The sequence below is a fragment of the Frieseomelitta varia genome, unplaced genomic scaffold (assembly GCF_011392965.1).
Source record: "Frieseomelitta varia isolate USP_RPSP 00005682 unplaced genomic scaffold, Fvar_1.2 scaffold_418, whole genome shotgun sequence".
Classification (NCBI taxonomy): domain Eukaryota; kingdom Metazoa; phylum Arthropoda; class Insecta; order Hymenoptera; family Apidae; genus Frieseomelitta; species Frieseomelitta varia.
This window is the reverse complement of record NW_025110166.1, coordinates 2,000,539-2,022,638: the sequence shown is the minus strand read 5'-3', so window position 1 is coordinate 2,022,638 and position 22,100 is coordinate 2,000,539. Positions and strand designations below refer to the sequence as shown.

General features: G+C 39.6%; 1 protein-coding gene across 1 annotated transcript in view; it reads left to right on the top strand.

Moving 5' to 3' along the window:
* Positions 1–320: 320 nt before the first annotated feature.
* The window catches only part of LOC122531857, a 32,646-nt gene continuing 10,866 nt past the window's right edge, over positions 321–22,100 (top strand). The window contains exons 1-5 of the mRNA XM_043660122.1: positions 321–358; positions 598–792; positions 1,566–1,669; positions 9,598–9,759; positions 10,598–10,681. Of these exons, the coding sequence (XP_043516057.1) occupies positions 321–358; positions 598–792; positions 1,566–1,669; positions 9,598–9,759; positions 10,598–10,681 (583 nt within the window). The remainder of the gene's footprint in view (positions 359–597; positions 793–1,565; positions 1,670–9,597; positions 9,760–10,597; positions 10,682–22,100) is intronic.

Genomic DNA, 22,100 nt, shown 5'->3' with positions numbered 1-22,100 from the left:
CCCAACGTACATAGTTAGTAACCATTGGTTCGTTTCGCGTACCTGTTCATCAAAAACTTTCATCAACAATTGCGTCGATGAAAATTGCAACAACACCGATCATTCCTTTCTGATGATTCTTTAATAAAGGCAAGCTCTTTCGAATCGAATTGTCGCGAGACGGACAGCGGCGGATGAAAGAAAGTTCGAAAACGCAAGATGGCGCGCGACGAGAAACACCATAATTCCAAAGAATGAAATTATTAACTCGAAAGTTGCCAATTTGTGAGCCGCGTGAGCAGCAATTTTAAACTTTCTTTCATCCATCGCTGTAATCTCCGATGTTATTTCCTATCATTGCTGCTGGCTCTCGAGAATGGTGATTACGATTTTTAACGCACGACGGAGAATCGTTCTCTCGATCTAAAGTATATTTGGGACACAGCGTTTGCAGGTAAATTTCCCTAATTGTCTCCTTGTCGCTAATGCTACAAATCCGAATTAACGAATAGTTGAATTTCAGTATTGTTGAATTTACTAGTTTACATTAGTAACTCGAATAATTCATCGATCGAGTCGAATGATCAAAATTTTATTGATTTATACTCAACGTTACAGGAAATCCGGAGGCTCGAAGGAAGAGGAAAGGCAAATCCCTGTGAGCGAGAATCGCTGCTCCTGTTGCCTAAAGCCGTTTTTCCTGGAACGCGGTGTCCGTTGCGAGGACTGCGGCAGAAAATCCTGCAGGAAAGGCTGCTCCCGTTGGGATCCGTCGGATAACGCCTGGCACTGTCTCTTTTGTCGTCAACGAAGGTTCTGACCACGATACGTTAACTCGTTCGCACAATTTTTGCACGAAACTCTATTTAACTCCTTGCGCTGGCAACTGGTTCGCGGACCATAACGAGTGACCGAACCGTACACAATAATTTGTCGCTTTCTTTTTCTTTTGAACTCGTCGGTACGATATCACTGGATAGAAATTATTAAGAAGCAATAAACTTATCATTCGTTTCGCCTGGGTTGCATTTAAATGTACTTGAAACTGAGAAAATGTTGCAATTTGGGACAAAAAACAGAAATTATTGAGAAGTAATAAACTTATCGTTTGTTTGCATTTAAATATACTCGAAACTGAGAAGATGTTGCAATTTGGGACAAAAAACAGAAATTATTGAGAAGTAATAAACTCATCGTTTGTTTACATTTAAATGTACTTGAAACTGAGAAGCTGTTGCAATTTGGGACAAAAAATAGAAATTATTGAGAAGTAATAAACTTATCATTTGTTTGCATTTAAATATACTTGAAACTGAGAAGATGTTGCAATTTGGGACAAGAAATAGAAATTATTAAGAAGTAATAAACTTATCGTTTGTTTGCATTTAAATATAAAACTGAGAAGATGTTGCAATTTGGAACAAAAAATTCTCATTCCAGCGCAAGAGGTTAATTTTGCGAAAACAGTTCCCTCCAGTATATAGTGCAATTTCTTCATTCCACTTAGCCCTTGTGTTTCGCACAATTAAATAAAGCGGCTTAGATAAACCTTGAAAACTTTTTCACGAAGAATATTTTCACTTCAGGTATTGGCTGAAGAAAAACGGAGTCGAGACGTTCGGTGGACTGATCGACGAGAAGGATCTACATCGATACTTTGATACGGCAAAATCACGAGTTTACGTGGCAGGTTTGTTCGTCGAATTTTAATTCTACGATTTTTACTCGAGGCTCTGGTTGTTATGCGATTCAATCAGGAGATCACTCATTGATCAACTAACGTAAACAAAAAAAGAAGAGAAAATTGATAACAAGTTTCTCGAAAATTATTTGCTAAAATTTGTTTAAAATCATTTATTTCTTGGAATAAAATTCAATGTTTGGCTTCCCGGCAGAGTCCTACGTTAAAATTTGACAATATCTTTTTATTATTGAAATTCTGCAATTTAATCCTATAGACAATGACACAAGAATGAACCGATAATGATCTTTCGACGCGGATTACGCGGATTATCGGCTACTTATCGTCACTTTTCCCGTTAATGCGAGAACCGCGCTGCGATCATTATAATTATCGTCTGAGACGAGTCTGTTTACATAAGGGCGTAAACGATGAACCGAAGACTTTTATCCGCTGGCGAACCGGTTTCTTTAGAAAAATAAAACCGACGAAAACTATCTCAATTAATACGTGTTTGTGGAAAAAGTAGGAGAAGAAACTAGTTCTCCTTAACGCTATCGTCATTTTAGCGTGCAATTCTTACGGAATGATTGACCTGTCATTGAAAGAAACATCTCACTCGTTACTATTATGGCGAAGACATTTCTACTATTTTATTTCTCGAGTTCTTTTCGAGCTGTCTGAAACTAGAACTAACGACTAGTAACGTACTTTTAAATATACTATTCATAAACGCATATAACGAAAATGATTTGACAAAATAAAATCAATGATCATTTCCAATGGTACATATGCCATTCCATGCTTCGTAGATGAATAAAAAAATATTTGTCGAGGGCAAAGGGTTAACATGCGTAGAATCTAAAATTAAGACTTTCAAAAAAAAAATAAATAAATAAATAAAAACGCTCGTGAATTCTTCAACAATGTAGCAACAATAGCTACCTGTTGATCGTCGAACCAGCTCCGAAATTTGTACCGTAAAAAAATTCCACAAAAATATCGAATACACGACAAAGTGATACGAACGAGAGAAAATCGACGAGTACCTCAAGTTCCCAAGAAAATCGACTCGACGATCCCTTATAAATAATGCAGTTTCCAAGGCGACACGGGGTGGAGCATTCCTACATGTTCCTCGCTAACGTTGTCCCTTGGAAAGAAGCAGCGGAGAAACGATCGTCCACGAACGAGATGGAGCTCGATGGAGCCCGATGGAGCATCGTGGACAATAGTTGATCGCTCGGTGGAAATTGATTTGCAGGTTGGGGCCCGGTGGGCGCGGTGAACGATCGACGAATCGATACACGTTTCGCATACGGAGCAAGAAAGGGAATTAATTGCAACTTTGTCGTTGCTCGAACGAGCAGCGACAAAATTTCGAGTGAATTTCCACGATTCCGGCGGGCAACTCCGGACGTAAAGCCTAATTAAACTTCAAAACGACCTCGTGTAAATTTTAATTTCGCCGCTGCCGCTCGACGATCGTTCGAGTTTGTTACGAGTCTGACATCGCCTCTCCTTCGATTATCTCTTAAAGCTACTCGGCTGTATAATTGGATCGATGACAATTGTGAAACAATAAGTTCTTCTCGTGAGTCAACTACCCACTTTAAATCTCCCTTGGAGTTTTGTTACGTATTGATTTACGCGATTTCGTCAATTTCCAACTAAAGACGTTACGAAGGCAAATTAATTACGTGGCAGTATGATAAAATGCGCGCGTGATAATACACAGCATGTTCCAATATTGGTAGTATGGGAATATACAGGAAAGGAATGATTCTATTATATTAAAAAAATAAGTTGGAAAGGAAGAGTAAAATTTTTTCATTCGAGGCTCCGGTTTTTTTTTTTTTTTTTTTTTTTTTAGAAAGTTAAGGAGATTTGACAGAAAGGAATAAAAAATTATTCTACTTGTAAAAACGTAAATGTAATCGTAAATATAGAATAAACTTTTTTTGTACAATTTATCGAGTACACGTGTACCAGAGAAAATGATGCTTCGAATGAAAAAATTTTACATTTACTTAATATAAAGGAAATATAACATAAATAAAGTAATAATATAATATAAAGTAAATATTATATTAAGTAAATATAAAGGAAATATAACATAAATAAAGTAATAATATAATTAAATTAAATAATAATTATATTATAATATAATAATAAATTATTAAAATTATTAATATAAATTTTTATATAAATTATTAAAATAGTTAATAGTTAAAATAGTTAATTTATATAAAATATAAAGTATTTATAATAATATAATATAATTATTATAAATTGTTATAATAATTATATTATATTATTATAAATACTTTATATTTTCGACTCATTTTTACGCGTGGAACAAGTTCTTGTTAATTATTCTTTTCCGTTACGTCCAAACCAAATTGGCAAATTAGTCAAATACCAGTGTGCTTGATAAATCTTCAAACTCGATTTCCTCGAGAACGAAACATCTTGGGAAAAAATTTTCGACTTATTTTATCATCTCATCCTCACAGTCGAACAAATTAACCAACAACTCGGCGTGTCTCACGCTGTTAAATTGCCGCCAAGACACATTCGGCAATTCGTGCGGGAAAACGTATATTAACAATTAAAGAAGATTGCCTGAACGGTGAAAAATCAACGCCGTTCGCCATTATCTATAAACGTGGCAATTTGTCAAGAATTTTGCGCGAGAAGAATACTCGTCTAAAACATCTCTCGTAAATCTCTCTCTCTCTGGAGAGGAGATTGCTAATTGCAAGAAATTCGCGAGATCCGAGATAGAGGAACGAAGAGAAAATAAAAACGGTCGGAAGGAAGGAAAAGGAAGTAAAAACGAAATTAACGTAGGAATAGCGTAGTAGCTAGCTGAGAAAGTCTCCGGGGCGAAAATGTTAATTGACGTTGGGATGCAGCGGATGAATCGCGGAGATCCGTGGCCTGGCCATTGTGCCATCTCGAGCCGAGAGCGTCCTTGTTCCTAGCCAGAAAAGTCGTGTAACGGAAGAGGCAACAATAAGAACCGGTCGCAAAAATGATCTCACGCTGGATTCCCCGCGATGCTCATTGTTCGTTGCACACGATCTTTTCCGCGTGAATCGTATCGGGCCGTTTGATCGGGAACGAGCTTCGTCCCGAATGCAGATAGCCGGACGGATAAAATAGACCGGCTCCGTGGAAACTGTAGCTTTTCTTCGGTGGAAAAAGAGAGAGAGAGAGAGAGAGAGAGAGAGAGAGAAAAGAAAAAACGAAGAAGGGGAAGAATATGCACGCGCCTCGCGGTATAGCCCATATAATATACGGTCTGGCGATATACATCGCGATTCCCCGACCCGTTATGAATAACTTGGCCGTGTAAGTTACGATGCGGGTCACTCGTATCACAACGCAAACACGAATAACTAGATTAGCATTGAGTCGTGCTACCACCGCGATTCGCCAGGATTTTCGTATTTTCACGTTCGTTTTTTTTTCTACAACGGAAGAAGGATGGACGTGCGCACGGTTAACAGAGAGAAGTTGAGCAACGTTGTTGATCTGGGAAAGTTTCTCAAGGAAGTTCCATTCCGGGGACAAGAAAGTTTTAACGAGATCAAAAAGATCCGCGGTTTCGTCTTATTAGCTTCGCGTTACAATGCTAATGACGCTTTTCCAAGTCCGAGACCCAGTTTTTCAATATTTTTTTCCCTATCGAGTTTCATTGCACGATGAATTTTGCTCAGAGAGAGAGAGTGGCCTTTCGCTTTCGAAGATCGCCTTTAATTGGACAGCATCGGCTAAAAATAGAGGAACTCGCGAGGAATTATGAATTCCTGCAGGTGGATCGCAGAAGGCCTGTCCAAATGGAGACGACCGTTCATTCTACATACACGAATACACGCATACTCGGGTTTCTTGGTTTCTCTCTACCGACTTACACAGCCTCTATTCCAAGGATCTGTTCTTTCGCCAAACATGGTCAGAACGCGGCCGTGTCGAACAGTTTTGCCCCTGTTCGTCGTTTTTCGCGAAGCCCGAAAGATCCGCGCGCTCGTTATTTCTTCTAGGAAACCGGCGGGGATCGCGCCGCATTCCGCCGCGCGAAATTTCAGAAAACCAGATCCTCCGGTTGGCACGAACTCGCGGGCAAGCATCTTCGCCGCGTCTGTTGCCTGTTGAACTCGTTAACGTCGACGAGCGAACGAAACGTTGGGCTTTTACGCGGGATACGCGTAGGGACGAGAATGAAACGCAGTTAGCACGTCTCTCGATTTTTCTCACTGAACACTAGAACCACCGGCGACCGAAGTATAATATTCGTAGGGAAGAAATTAAAGTGCAAGAGAAGTTAATAATACGACAAAGAAGACAAGTTTCTATCGGTGTAGTTTATTAAAAATCACTCGAGTGTCTAATAACACGCTGTTGTAAATATATAAAATTTCCATAATTATAAAATATATAATTAATATATATTTTATATATATTAAAATATATAATTAATATATATTTTATATATATTAAAATATATAATTAATATATATTTAATATATAATTAATATCGTTAAATATAATATAGTTTATAATTCATAATATTAATCACCATAATTTATAACTTCATAATTGTATAATTATGATTTTATAATTTCCATAATTAATATATAAAATATAAAATTAATATTATTAATTATAATATAGTGCGTAATTTATTCATATGAAGTATATTTATAGTTAATAATATCAATTTCCGTAATTTATAATTTGATAATTACACAATTATGATATATAAAATTTCCACAAGTTGGTCACTTTGACCATTTTGGATTTAGTTCTAGTGCCAACGTGTAGAGGGAAAAGAACATCTATTTGCAATACTTTCAGTTCACAGTTGCATTAAAAATAAAGAATTACTTTGAATTGTTCGTCAAAAGCAAAAGTTTCTTTAATCAGTGGGAAAGAAGGGAATTTCAAATGAATATTCCCAGGAAATTTACAAGAACGCAAAACCACTCCATTTTCTTCGTCGTGTGACACACGCAGCTCTCGATAAATATAGGGTGTGTATGCCCATAAGTAATGGCCATAAATTTCTTTCAAATTTGACAAACATTTACTTCAAAATTACCGTCATCTTACAAAGTGGGGACAGAAAGTTTGTCAGATGGATGAACGAAGATTCGACAACGATGAAGATCACATCGTAGATGAAAATTGCGTCAACCCTCAAATAAAATGAAATACTTTATACAGTATCAAGAAACGACTTACTTCTATACTTGTGTATGTACCCATTATTTATGGGCGCTATTTGCCAAAACACAAACACAAATAATCCACTACGTAATTGTACCAATAACAATGAGAAATTGCGAATAATCTTTGTGAAGGAAAGATCAGACAGTTGAGAAAACAATTGAAAAAAACGACGTTACTTACGGGTTAGATATTCTCATTTCCGAGAAGAAACCACTACTAGCGTACGCACACCACTGTGCACGGGGTGTGAAAAAAGCTTAATACGCGCAGGTTGTTAAAAGGCGGATGGCGGGGGTCGATTAGGAGCGGCGGGCCTGAATTCCGATCGGTTTTTCGGGCCAGTTGTAAGCGGAACTCGTGCGCGCTCATCGGTCTTATTGTCTCCGGGCCCTCCGTGGCGAACCTCAGTTCTGCTCCAGTACTCCTGGGAGTAACATCGCGCACTCCCCGTGTCGTATAATCCTTTCCGCCAGTTTCTTTCGCCGTGCCGTTACTCCTCGCATCCCTGAAAGAAGAGAATCCGCTCGCGCAGAACGAGTCGCCAGGCGGCCCCGGTTATCCATCCGATTCTCGCCGCTCGAACCGCATTTTTTCCCTCCATATTTCTCCCCTCCTGCCCCTCCGTTTCCTTCATTTTCTTACGTCTCTTTCGTTTCGTACCGCGAGAAGAAGGAGGAGGGGAAAATCGACGGGGACGTTTCGTGTTGTGCAGCCGCGCGCAAGGTGACTGTCAGGGGAATAATCGCGTATCGATAATTGCAACGTGCACGCGGACGAAGAGCGACGACGCGAAAGCAGCAGGTGGAATCGCTCGCGGCGTTTTCTTTCCGTTTTTCAGCGAACGTGATCGGAGAGCCTCGAGGGAGAGGACGAAGTTGATTCCGTTCCGGTGCGGCGATCGTCGAGCCAGGCTTCGACCAACCGGTTCCGCGCGTTTAGAAATGGAAAATAGCAGACAAGGACGGGAGAAGCGCGCGAAAGTCACGATACCTAATCAAGGTATCCGAGTGGCCTCTCGAACGGGATGATTTGTGCACGGCAAAAAGTGGACGAGTGGAGTTTCGAGTGGAACAGGTTAGTCGGTTGCCGACGATCCCGCTAGGATTCGCCGTCGACTGTCAAGTGTTATTCTTCTCGTTTGTCGCGGTTGACTGCAAAAATTCGGTAACGAAACCTGACGAAGAACCCTGCGGCAGAGACAACTGTCGGAAGATTGAAGAGAAATGAAACCTCGATCGAAACGATTTGTCTAAGTTTCGAACTCGAAATTATCCACTCGGGGATCGATGAAATCTTCTCGAAGATCCGTCTCGAGGGTAGGACGTGGAAAACGAATTTGTAGAAGTTTGTGAGTAAATAAAAGAGGGAATGATCGATGACAGGGAACGAAGGACGAAGATTTTCGGAAGGCTGAAGAGCGAACGGAGCGAAGATCGATGTCTGTTCGCGCTCGAGCAGCCTCGAAGCCGTATGATAACTTATAAATATACCGGTCTTGCGGTACTCACCTGAGAGAATGCGGTTGCAAACACCGAGGGGAGAAAAAAGAACTCCAGTGGTAGATCTTTAATGGTCGTCGATACTTTCGTTTAGAAAGCGGCCGGCCGTGTCAGTTGAACAGGGATTCGCGATCGGGACGCGTCGGTACCCTTGAATCGATACGAATCTCAAACGTCATTTCCACCACCGGGACGTCATTTCCACGCCCGCTTCGCAAACGGAACGATTCCGATCGATATTCCCCAAAAAATGTTCGCTCGGACGGGCGACTCGCGCTGGAATCGACGAGGGGAGAAAGTTTCCGCCGTATGAATGAGTAAGTTGCCTCGGTTTCTCACTTTTTCGACTCCTCACTTCGGACGGATCTAGCTGCACGAAAATTCTCGCAAAGAACGCAAAGGAACAGTGACTTAATTTCAACATTCCTCGATTTAATATCTTAATATTTTCGAAGACATTTCTGCCACGCCTGTGGCAGACCACTGATTGCGGACCATAACGAGTGACCGAACCGTATAAAATAATTTTGTCTCTTTCTTTTTGGAACTCGTCGGTATGGCATCGCTGGATCGAAATTATTGGGAACTAATAAATTTATTATTTGTTTCGCCTTGTATTTCGTTTTACTTAAATATACTTAAAACTGAGAAAATATTGCAATATTGGAACAAAAGATTCTCGACGTGCATGGCACGTAATTTCAGCGCAACAGGTTAAATCGACAGTTTTTTGTTTTCGTCGGGATTGATAAGGAATCACCGCAGAACGGCTATCGGGGGAGGAAATGTTTATGCACCGAAGCTGATAAGGTAAAAGTAATGTTAACGATGCCGGACCTGCGCTTGTTGACCCAGTTTAAAATGAAATCGCAGGGACAGCTGTTCGTTTGTCGGCATGTAATCTTCTTCCTTTCAAACAGTCCGCGAACACGTCCAAAGGAGTTTAAACACACTGTGCTCAATTAAACGCAATAACATCGCCTCGATTCATCCCGCTTCCGTTTCCATGTCGAAAGATCCAAGTCGAAAGGTCGGAGAAATGAACAAATTAATCGCGACATCCTTGATTTCTGATTGTCCGTAGGATAATTTAAAACTCGTCGATCGTCTCGTTGCTCGTTTAATTGAATCGATGCCAATCGACGAGGCACGAGGCGACACGATTGCAAACAAATCAAGGAAACACTGATCTCATTTTAGGAGTGGAAAATGCAGCTACCAGTTCGGGGGAGGGCCTGGCCGCGCAGAGAAAAGAGGCGAACACGATGGAAACGGTTCGAGATTTCGTTGAAAAGATAGTGGTGGGCTTGATCGGCAACTTGGACGACGTGCCGATCCATCGATTGTACAATCATCCGTCGTGTAAGTTTAAACCTGCAAATAATCTTCCCCCCTTCTTCGCTCTTCACTTCAAAGTCAACTGCTACGTTCAACAAATGAACTGTTCTTTTCGAAACCGGGAGCAGATTGAGAAAAGGAACAGATTACGAATAAATGTTTTTGTACGATACGTGTCATTTCCGATGTTTTTTTTTTTTTTTTTTTCTTTTTTTTTAACGAGCGTGCAAGCACGCGCATCCGGCGTGTGACCAAACAATGCTGCCATCTGCAGAGGAAGCTCGACGCACGTTGAAACAAGAAAACGTGTCTGAAGAGCCTCGAATTCCTTTCTCAATCGCCATGGCAATATCTCTGCTCGCTTCGTATCTGTTACTCACTTAACAATTAACTACCGGTCGTGTTGATCCGCTTTTTTTTTTCTTCATCTGCAAAACGCGCCGCTGCCCGGTCGGCAATTAAACGTCGTAGGTATGTCTCGATTGCTTCTTTGACGCTCGGCTGCTCCACAAGCAAAAGTTACGAGAAAACGCCTATATAGGATGTATTCACTTTGCCAAATAGCTTTGGAAACTGGTCGAGAACCAAAAGTGCAAAATGACACGTAATTCTGGAACATTTTTGACCATTTTGACCTTCTGAAGTTCCAACCAATTCGTACGATATTCGTACGGTAATAATTTCTCAAAATTACAAGCATTTCTCAAATTAGAAGTATAACGTTTTATGCAAAAGCAGCGCGCAGACGAGAAACAGTTGCAGTTAAGAGAATGTAACGTGCACTCGATCAAAGAACCAATCGCGACATCAATTTCTAATTGCTAACGTTTCCTCGCTCGAGCTAACTAACGCTGGTTACTAGATGACACGCTTTTGGAAAGACATATTGCACCCTTGGTAGACGCGCTCTCACGCTTGGCGATGGTCCTGCAATTCTCTTTAGAAAGTAAGTACTCCTCTACCTATGTTCGTACCGTTCGAAACGAAACACCCTGTAGAACACACACTTTTCCATCGAACGACCAATTACAGTCCTTCTACACGCGTTTTATCAAACTGTAATCATTCCTCGATGCCGTTTACTGTTTAAACGTATCGAACAGTTACCTGCGTTCGGAAACTTCATTTATATACTCGTTGCGTAAAATAAAAAAAAAAAAAATTACCATTTACTTTAGAAACTCGAAATTTCAATAAGAAGTAATAGAAATGTCATTTGGTGGCATGTTTCCTTTATATTGACAATAAAGCCGCTGTGTATATTATAAAAGGAAAAAAGTTTGATCATTCTCTTTGGTATATCCATAGTTAGTGTTTACAAACTGATTGTAAGTTTATTTTCTCCGAAATTATTTTCTGCATCTGGTATTCTCCGAATTGTATATTGGGCATTTTCCAATAACAATTGAATTAATATAAATGAGACGTGCAAACTATGAAGGCTCTTAGTAATTTCTGGTTGGTTGCAAGAAGATACCCTTTTTCTTCCCCTTAATTTTGTCTCGTTTATGAATTTTATCATTTTTCGACAGTTTTTAAGAAACAATGAACTTTTCAACAATGAACTGTCAACTTTCTAGCAAATAAAAATATAATCCTTCCTCGTACTTTTTTCGGTAAAATCCGTAACGGGAGCATTTGTCCTGCGTTCGACGTCGCATACTCGTCATCGTGGGGGATTTTAATTGCTTTAAAATTACTATCATTTTAAATCCCTTATTCATTACATAATATAATATAATAATTATCATTTTGATTGCTTTAAAATTATCCGTCGAGGGATTTTTAATACTAAATTCCACAGTCAGCTGGTTAAAGCTGAGCCCGCGTACATCCGTTTTTCAAAGTAATAGGCGCGCGCATTGTGATTTAGGATGATCGCAGCGACGTAGAACGGGTTGCCTGCCTGAGGCGCCACTCCGCTCAAATAACATACATGCTGGATCGCTTTTTTTACAAACGAACATAGTACGCGCAACATAGTATCCTAAAGCACACGTTTCGCGTGACTTTTTCACGATTACATCTGCCGCGATGTTCCAAAGTCCCGCGTCCTGCAACCATTATTATCGTTCCACCGTGTAATCTCGATGACCCAATATGTATTACACTTTGTTTTGCTCGGTAGAATCCTTTCTCCGGCTATTATTATATATCATACTTCATCGTGCGTTCAACGGTGAACCAATTCGCGTCGCTGTCGATTAACAATCGATTAGAATGTAAATGTAAAAACGCTTCGATGAGAAAAAAAAAATTCACACGTGTGGCCTTTTAATTCTCGTTTCAATCGCGGTGACGTTCGTCCATCGATGACGAACGAACGTCAAACGAGAGAGTTACGTAGCTCCGGAGAGTTACGTAAGCAGCACAGAGAACATTATTATCGCTGCCGGTCTCTCTGTTCGACGATTCCGTGCACGTTTTTTAACCTTCCCACGAGCTCGCCCGGTATCCTTCGAAAGAAGCCGATGCAACCGTAAAAAAAGAGATGAAAAAGTCTCTTATTGTTCTCCTCAGGAAGAATCTTTCTGATTATTCTGGGCAGAGTTACGTTAATCGGACGGAAAGCATCGTGTAGGTAGGGATTTGAGAGTAGAAAAGTGTAAGACTCGATGGATAATCGAAGAAATGTAGCGCAACCGATCTTTGTCTTAAACTGAGGAAACTGCGGATTAAAGTTAAAAACTTTCTCGTAGAAAACAAAATTAAAAGATCGAACAAGGTCAGGAAGAAGACGCAACAGATGCAAGTAATAATCGAGAAAAATCTATTCTCACGGTATTTTAATAATTTTAATTATCTCGAAAGTAAATAATCTAATTTTGACACCATGAAAATCTAATGTATAAATCGAATTTATTAAAAAAAAAAACTAGATATTAATAAATACGACAAACATTTAATTTCTAAATATATATTTAGTTTTTTATTTTACAACATATATATGTATATATTTAAAATAAATATAAATATATATATATATATATATATATATAAAAATAATAAAAATATATATAAAATAAAAATAAATATAATAAAAATAGAAATTAAATGTTTGACGTATCTATTAATATCTAGTTTTTTTTTTAAATAAATTTAATTTATGTATTAGATTTTCATGGTGTCAAAATCGCAGTTTATGTCGGGATAAATTCGACCTTCTTTAGGCGACCTTCTCCCTGCTTAAAGGGATCTCCGATCTGGCAGAATGATTTATAACTCGAAAATGAATTTCCTGAAGGAAAGAAAGTGAGAAAAAGATGTGTTGGAAAATTCATCGTCACCATTGACACGACTCGAATTAAATTTAAAAAGCAACAGTACGTATGTACAGTGTGTCAAAATTTTCATACGTTTCTTGACTCGTATTCAAGTTGACCCCGTGAGTGCAACTCGTATAAGTCAGACACCGTTCGAATAAATTGTCAGACGTACAAAAGCCGCGCATGAGAAGAGCTGCTGCGTACGAAGCATAAATATTTGCATGGAAAAGCGATTGTCGCGTGAAACGCGCGTGTAAAAGCCATATAGGCAACGTGTGTGCTCGTTTTGCATACGCTTGACGTCTACCGAATGATTCAGTGAAACTGACGTTCAAACTGGCGCTTACGATTCCTCCAATTACAATATTTAAAAATTACCATCAAACAAGAAAATAAGAAAAAAAAAAAACATTTTACATACCAACATAATAATTTGAATTAGAAATTGACGTCTGTGAACGTGACGACGGATAAATATTTTTTTGTTACTAGCCAGTCACGGATCGTGAAACGACTCAGCTGATACTTCCTACAGTGTGTCGCGCTATATGTTTCAAAGTCTTCGCGCGATATATTTCAAAGTTCGCGCAACTTAAGGTTATCGTTTCTTCAACCGAAACTCGGGTTTAAGTAAAAATTTATCACTTATAAAAAATTATAATTAGTAATTCGTAGAGCCTCGAGGCTATTTAGAATACGTACACGTTATTGTGATTGTTTTTTTATCGTATTTTACGACGATTACTTGGTCTTTGTACACGTTACTCTCCAGCAAGTGAATCATTCTTGGATCGAAGGACGGCTCGAAGCAAGGAACAATGGTGGATATAACGATTTCAGGACAATAATCTTAAACAGGAGAGCTCGTTTACCGGTTGCGTAAGAAAATGAGTCAGGAGTTAGACGAAAGCTTCGGCCTTATCGTTATTCCGGAAAAGATCATTCGTTTTGTTACTCTGCCAGCGAGAATCGCTGATTAAATGCACGTCGGACGTCACCAGGTGTAATTACATCCATTTCGCGTGTAGCTTGTTTCGAAGGGAGATACATCTGTGAAGCTCAACTGTGTGTACTTTCGACGAAATCGTTAGCGTTTCATTGTTTCAAATTCTATCGGGAATCGAGGGTAACGCGCGACTTCAAACTTATTGGAGCGATTTATTGGAAGAAAAATGTCCCGAGAGTCAACAGACCTCGATTTATATTCAGCACGGTGAAAATCGAGAAAATTCTAGAGTCTGATATTTATAAATTCATAAATCAAATATCCTATTTTAATATTTGACTTTGAACGTTATTTACCTTTTTTTCTATAATACGGTTACATTTATAGTTGCATCGTCACATTTGATAAAAACATTTGCGATTGTAAATTTCACACGCGAATATTATTATCAAGCAGCAATTTTAAAATTGGACATTTCGTTTCGCTATTCTCACACATAATAAACTCGACGAACGAAGCTCCATCAGCTCAATAGATACAGATCACTTGTTTCGCGTACACTTGAATATTTTTCATAAATAGCTGAATCAGCACCGAGGCACCATCGCAGATAAAATGAATATTCAATATTCTAAACGAAAACGTTTGCGCGAGAGTTCTCACTGGAGCAAAACATAGTTGAAACAACTTCGTGATTTGATTTTCTCATACTGTTTCGAAATAGAAGAGGTTAAAAATGAAGAAACGTCGACTCGACAAATGGAAGAAAAAGAAAAAAGAAAAAAATAGAAAAAGACGTTCCTATTAGCAAACAGGATTCTTTTTTTCTCAAGATCATCATCGTTGAAATTTGCATTATCATACGTTAAAAGCTGCATTCGATTCGCAAATTTACGCAGTAATTCTTAAATGCCTAATGTCCTATCTTATCCTTACGCTCGTGTCATATGTAAAAATAGAATTCTCACTGGGAGAAAATAATCTCGTAAGAAATGAATGGCTCGTTTCTTTCCGACAGATTTCAGCTCGACTTTCCAAGAATCTCGAAATAGCTTGCGCTATCGAAAATACCCCGGTGTTTCGGAAACAACACGCGTCGAGCAGACGACGTGTGGTCTCGGCTGTAGCACGACCGTCCGGAAGAGGTGTCTGCCGATTTTAGAAAATGTAGGTTCCCTCGCAAAAGTATCCCCCACTAAAAGGAAGCCGTACAGAGCGGCGTATGTGGGGTACACGTCGGTCGCATATCAGTTTGCCGCTTCAGCAAAGGCTCAGTCGCGAGCGGCGCAGGCCTGCGATTACACTCACACACACACACACAGAGCCGGCGGCCAGCGATTTCGCCGGTTCGACGATCGGCCGATTCGTTGCTTCCGCCTCTTATTCCAATCGCCTGGCGCCCGATCTTTCGATCGAAAACCCGATTCAAGTAAAAATCGAAACGCGATATTACGTAAACTCAACTCGCGCTGTGACCGATCGAACAAACCGAGAAAATCCAGCAGTTTCGAAAACTCCGTCAAACCTGCCAGGCTGCTTCAAATCCAATCAGTGAGAAAGTGATATCCAAGTGTGTTCCGAACGACGCGCGATTTTTGGATTTAACGGAGGAGACAAATAATCGTAAGCGTTGCAACAAATGTCTGAATAATTGAACGTTGAATTCGAGATTGAGAGAGATGGAGGAGGCTCGACGATCGTCAAGGTGTTTCGGAATTAATGATTTGCGAGCGTAAAGGGAACCGGACTACTACGAGTCGGGCACTAGTCAAACGCTAGAAACATAATTGCAATCGCTGTCTTCGTTAATTGCGCCCTTGAGAGATAAGATAGCAAGGGGGAAGGTGCGAAGAGAGAAGAAGCCGACTCGCGATCCGCGCTCGAATCAATAAGCGCTGGTTCTCGTCTAGCTTTTAATTACCTCTTTCGCGAGTGAATGGAGCCTCCTGGCTTCCATCGTGATGTAAACACCGGGCTCGTATTCAGACTTATCTCGATTGCCTGCAGTTAATCCGCGACGACGTTAAAAGTCCCGCGACATTTTTGTTTCCCTTAATCTAATCTGTTGATAAACCGTGTCTTCTATCGTATACCTCAAGTTTTGACCGCGATTCGTTCAAGTTTGTTGCATTTTGGCGTTGTAAGGAGACGAAACAAGAATTTTTAGGTAACTTCGAAGTCTTTTTTTTGACGAAGCTACGGAAGTTTCGAATCGGACTGATTTGAAATAATATTTTTACCTGCTGTATAGACGACGTAATTGGCTTCGATAAGAGGCACGACCTCGAAGCCATGCCTCGACCGTTCGATTCTCACTCATTCGCGATGGCTTTGAGATTTCTATAGTTCTATGAACATCTTCCATCTTGAGAATGTTCTCAATCTTTCCTTTCATTATTTTTCCTCGAACGTGTCGTGTAACTTAATTAAGGAAATCGCGCATCGAGTCATCAAGTTAAATTGATAGAAGAAAATATCAAGACGACGGTATTATGCAACAATCACCGCGGTAAATTACGACAATTGCAGGTATTTAAATCCTCTCTGAGTGTGTTTCACGCCGTTTAGTTACAAAAAACGCGCAGTTCGTGGCAGCGATTTGAGCGGGACGGCGCGATTTAATCGTATCACGAAACGTATAAAATTACAAATGAAACCATCAACGACTTAATATCCTCCCTTTGTTTCTAACTTCTGAATAAAACAGACGAATAAATTAGATTCGGTGTTCGTCCAAATGAACGGAAATATTCTAACTCACGGAAATGTTACATTAAAAGCACTTTTGAGAGGGTACATTGGTTTTGTGACCAGTAGTCTGCAAATTTATACTTTGATAAATGGGAACTCGATGAAGAATAATTATTTTATATATCAGATATTGTAGAAGGTGCGACAAAATTTCGAACAAAATTTTATATATTCCTTCGTATTTAGTGCAATTAATAAAATTAGACAAATTAGATTAAATGTGTTCAAAGTGAATGTACGTATCTTAGCGAAAATATTTGCATTCTATGTGTTACAGTCAAAAAAAGAGAGCACCTTTGAAATTGTATTAGCACCGTGACGACTATAAACTATACACTTTCATGCAAATTTATGCAGAACGGAATTTTAGAAAATGCATTTTAGACTTTGGATGTTCTCCCGTTAGTGTGCAGTCACGTTCCATGCAATGTTGTACTTGAAAATATCCTGTTCGTTTGCACGAAGAACCGCAGTCTAATGACAATTACAATTATCACACGAGCCAAGATGTTTTCCAAGGAGAATGTCACGATGTCAGCAAACGAGAGACGCCAGTAATTATAATTATCGATGACGACAATAGCGCAGATAACCTGCTGACTGCGAACGCGTATAAAAAGATTTCCGTTTCTCGGACGAGATACTTCAAAGTTCAGAGGATCCTCGTCAGACAGCTATTCAAATGAGAGTTTAAAGGTTCTAGCTACGTCTGTCGTTCGATTAAATCCGCGGCGTGCACGTGTTCACGCGCTCGCGCAGGCGTACAGCGTCCTTTCGTTCCGCGTATAAAATGTATATACAGCTGCGCGGTTGTTTTTAATTGCGAATTGTCAAAGGTGTGGAAAACGCTGCTCCTTGTTGTGTCCTTGATGCGAGAGAAATTTTATTTCTCGTATCGAGGCCTCGAAAGTTTTCGCGATCATCATCGTGGAATTCGGTACGAAGACACGTTCGTAATTATTTTCCTCAATGATCAGAAATTACCAGCAATTCGTTGTAAACGGCGAAGCTCGAGCGCGCGTGAGAACTTCCGGTATCAGTCGATCATGAGAAAACGGGAAAGTGATACCTGGTAGGAAATATATATTCGAAGAAGCGTTCTTCGTTGGACGATCGTCGAGATCTCTCTAATTATATCTAAACGTCTGGCAATAATTGCTCGGTAACTAATTAAGAAATATGCTATAGTTATAATCAAACGTCAAGCAGAAGTTTGCAAGCCCGTTGAATCTTTTTTCTAGATCGCTTTGATCGAGAAAATTCTCGTTCGACTCGAGAATTATATCGAGCGTTGCCGGAATACCGACTGTAATGATAAAAATAACGTTATGAGTCGAAAGTGCGAACAAACCGTTTGCTAGGCTTATCAACATCGGTGATACGATGTGAAACGCGTGATAAATGTGGCTGGAATTCACCGCGGAGATGCTGACGCTGATCGGCGGCCTGATCGTCGCCTATTTCATCTACGTACTCCTCACCATACGAAATGGTAAATATTACCGATTTTTTCCTAATTGTGAAATTGAACAGCCAGCGAAACAGTAGAACGAATAGGTATTGTTAGAAGAAAGCAGTGTGGGAGAGTACAGTTTCAATTCACGTGAAATCTTACGACCACTTCACTTTCGATACCGACACTCTCTACCCGGACAAAAATGATCTATTAAATCGTTGCAAAAAAGTTTCCAAGCGTTTCTCGAGCGTTCACCTCCAGAGATAATTATTAGTCGATTTCATTCAAATTCATATTTTTATGATCGCTAAGAAAAAAAAAAAGAAAAAAGAAAAAAAAAGAAAACACAACTTGAGGAGAGATCTGTTCCACTTATCAAATGTGATAAGGTAAGGTATGTACTTCGTATCTTATATTTTTTATATATTTCGTATGTTTCTTCCCGTGGATTAGTGAATTTAATTGCTAAATGGATCAAAGGAGAAACTGTCGACAGAGCGTAGGATCAACACGAAGTAGATTGATTAAAAAAATTCTGATCCAGATTGCATTCGCGAAAGTAGCAGCATCGTCCGTCGCAGATTCGTTGCGGTTATTGTAAATTGTCACCGGCAAACCGTCCGCGCGTCCCTGGCACGATTCCTCGATTACACGTAACAATCTGCCACGAGAGGATCTCCCTCCTTTTACAATTTCACAGGACATTCTGTAATAACGTTTTACAGATGTTTCGTAAGGGAAGCGTTGAGAAAATTCGAGGGAAAACCTCATGTTCCGTAACATGTTCCTAAATAAACGTCCTCCTAGGAACCGGTGGGTCCACTGTGATCATTTTCCTTCTCAAATAAACTTTGTTAATTTACGTATGCACGTGCAATCGCGCTGTTACATTGGCAAAGAACTTATCTAGCGTCCTTCTTGCTGTAATTCTTTTCGTCAAGTTAAATTCTTCGTATCTGTTATTTGTAGTGCCTGTTATTCGACATTCACACGCAGATAATACGAAAGCTTATGGAAAGAGAGAAAAAAGAAGAAAATTCAATACGATATCACGCTGGTGACAATCGGCATGTTATTGTCACCGATTCGATTATGATCGATTCCAAGGCACCGCGATAACACGTGTATATTATCACGAATCATCGCCAGAGGAATCGTACGTACGTACAATTCTTCCATTTCTCTCATGCACGTCGAATCACTTTTTTTCTTTTCACTCGTTAGTTTTATCGAGTGTTTAATAATCCCACGTTTAATAATCCCACGCAACCACGAGGCCGAACGTGATTTAGATTTAAGAAACGTCGTGCGATTCGGAACGTTGCGCGATAGAAGAATTTTTTTATACGGTATCTTTCAGTGTATGTTACGAAAGATGGCGAGATCAGCTTCGTTTTTTTTTTTTTTTTTTTTTTCGTTCAGATTCCGAAGAATATTTCCAACTTTTTACAAAGGGAATCCGAGTGTTTGCACATTTATGTTAAAACTCATCGAAAGATGAGTCAAAGTTATTCAATATGCAATATTTCGAACGTACAGTGTCCAAAGTCAAGCGCTCATTATAATTTATACCTTTGCCTACATTCTATTTCATTGGCTGAATTTACATGAATATTCATAATTCGCTCGCGTAACGCGAATCTGTAAGGAAATTGAAGAAGTTGCAACTGTTGCAAGTCACCTTCCAGAATTTTTAGCGGACTGTGGCATTATTGTTGACTAAATCATTCGTTGAACAATTTGTAAATACAGAAGCTGCTTCATTATACACTACAAGCCTTTCACTATTCTCGTGCAACTTGCAAAACTCGATTCGTATGTATTCTCGCCAAGATCTCTGGTAAAAAAAAAAAAAAAAAAAAAAAAGGAGGAAACTTCGTAACCTTCATCTCGAAAGGAATTATCGTAATCTCCCTTCTTCTTTGCAAGATATGTCTCAGATCACGACATTAGAATCGAACGTCAAAGTCCAAAGTCATCGAAGCACGCCTCGATGTCATCGTTTAACGAAATATTAAATTAACGTCTCGGCGAGGCACGATTTCCCTCGGTCGGCCGCGATAGCACGTCAATTTGACACAGGGAGAAACCTTTCTGCGATCGCGATTACGCCCCGTGCGGAACAATAATCGCTGTAATTTCGTTACGTCAGAGAACGTCGCTGCACAGTATTTCGCGGGTATTTTCGAATCGCGGCTCGATTTCGCCGATCGATCGTGAGCGTTTCACAAATCAGAAATGAAGCGTTCCAAGCGATTTCGTTTCCCCTCCCCGCTGGCACGTCGTCCATTAGAAAGTTTGGAAAAACAAAAGCGAACCGGCAGCGCGTACAAAAAAAAGAAAAAAAAAAAAAAAAAAAGAAGAAAAGAAACGTACAATCGATCATCGATACCGTCATTCTTCCAAGGCAGCATATTCTTTCACGTGCATATCACAGTTTTATTAATGCCACAGCTGACTGGCCGTTTACGTCAGTTTCCGAGCGGATCGATCGAAAGTAGAAAGAACACGAAGAAGAGTTTTCGAAGGATAATAGACGAGAAAATGGAACTTCTCGCGGTCTTCGTTGGCGATCAGGCCAAATTCTCGGCAGCCAATAAAATCAATCAACTTCACGTTCTGTCAACTTCCCGATTTCGTTACGCAAGTTACGCGATCGACATTCGATAACTCGGGAAAGAAGCGACCATAAATGAACATGTAAACGTAAAATCTGGAGAAACAATGTCTGTTGCGGCTTTAATGTTTTAAACACGATATTCAATATTTAACAAAGTGAAAAAATATTGGGATTGGAAAGATATTTGGCCGAGTAATGAGAAAAATCCAGGATTCGATTAATATTTAATACTCGATATTCAATATTCAATGAAAAGACGAGAAACGAAATAAAAGAAAAAAAAAAGAAAAGGAAAGAAAAATCAGGAAAGGAAAGGTATTTATCGTTGAGATTCCAGAACGATGGCCGAGTGACGAGAAAAATCTAGGATTCGATTAATTGAAAGAAGGATCCTGCGCCACGACACGGCTAATGAATAGCCAATGAAGATTGTCGGGCGAACCGGCATGATAGCTAAGTAGGCAGGAAATAAATGTAGGCGACCTTCACCTTCTAGCGAGAGATCAGTGTTAGAAAGCCCATCGGCCGTCGGAATCTGTGCGTCTGATACACGGAAATACTCCGTGTCGCAGAAAGTCTTTCTACTCGAGCGGACTGATGCAAATCGGCGTTGGTGCTAAACTTAGACTTTAACGAACGCGAATGGAACTTAAATAGTGTCGTGCGTTAATCGCGGAGTTAACGAACAACCCGTCGCATTGTCAATCCTCCATTTGAAGCGTTTCATCGAGGATTATCGCGGTGATGAATCACTGAAACGTACTTGAGGAACCGTCCACTCGATGGCTGTAAAGGAGGTAAATAGTCGAACGAAATTTCTCCGACATCCATAGTCGTCAATATCTCGTAGAGCTTTGAAAATTACTCAGACTATAGATACCTTTTATGACGCGAAATTTCATTAGCTTGGCACAGTAATGAAATAATAAGATGAATCTAATATTTAATTTTATTATAATTGCATAGGTAAAATCTGAAAAGGATATATACAGATGACTATTTCTTTATTTATGTATTAGACTCTATGCAAATTTTCAATTTTTCAGACAGTATAATTTTAAAAATCCTCGAGCATGTATAACACGAGTTATATGTAAGTTCTTTGTGATAGAATATGCTTTCTGCAAGATATCTGTTAACGGAACGAGCAAGTTATTAACTTGACCAATTCCAACTATCTAACCGGTTGAACAAACACGGCGTAAATCATCGGAGACTGTCGCAGCTCCAAGTTTCCCGCGAAAAGAGTTCAGCAGGTCGTCCCCGTCGAATTTCTCTTGGTCGCGCGCACGCGAACGGGCAAAAGAAGAATGAGGAATCGCTGAC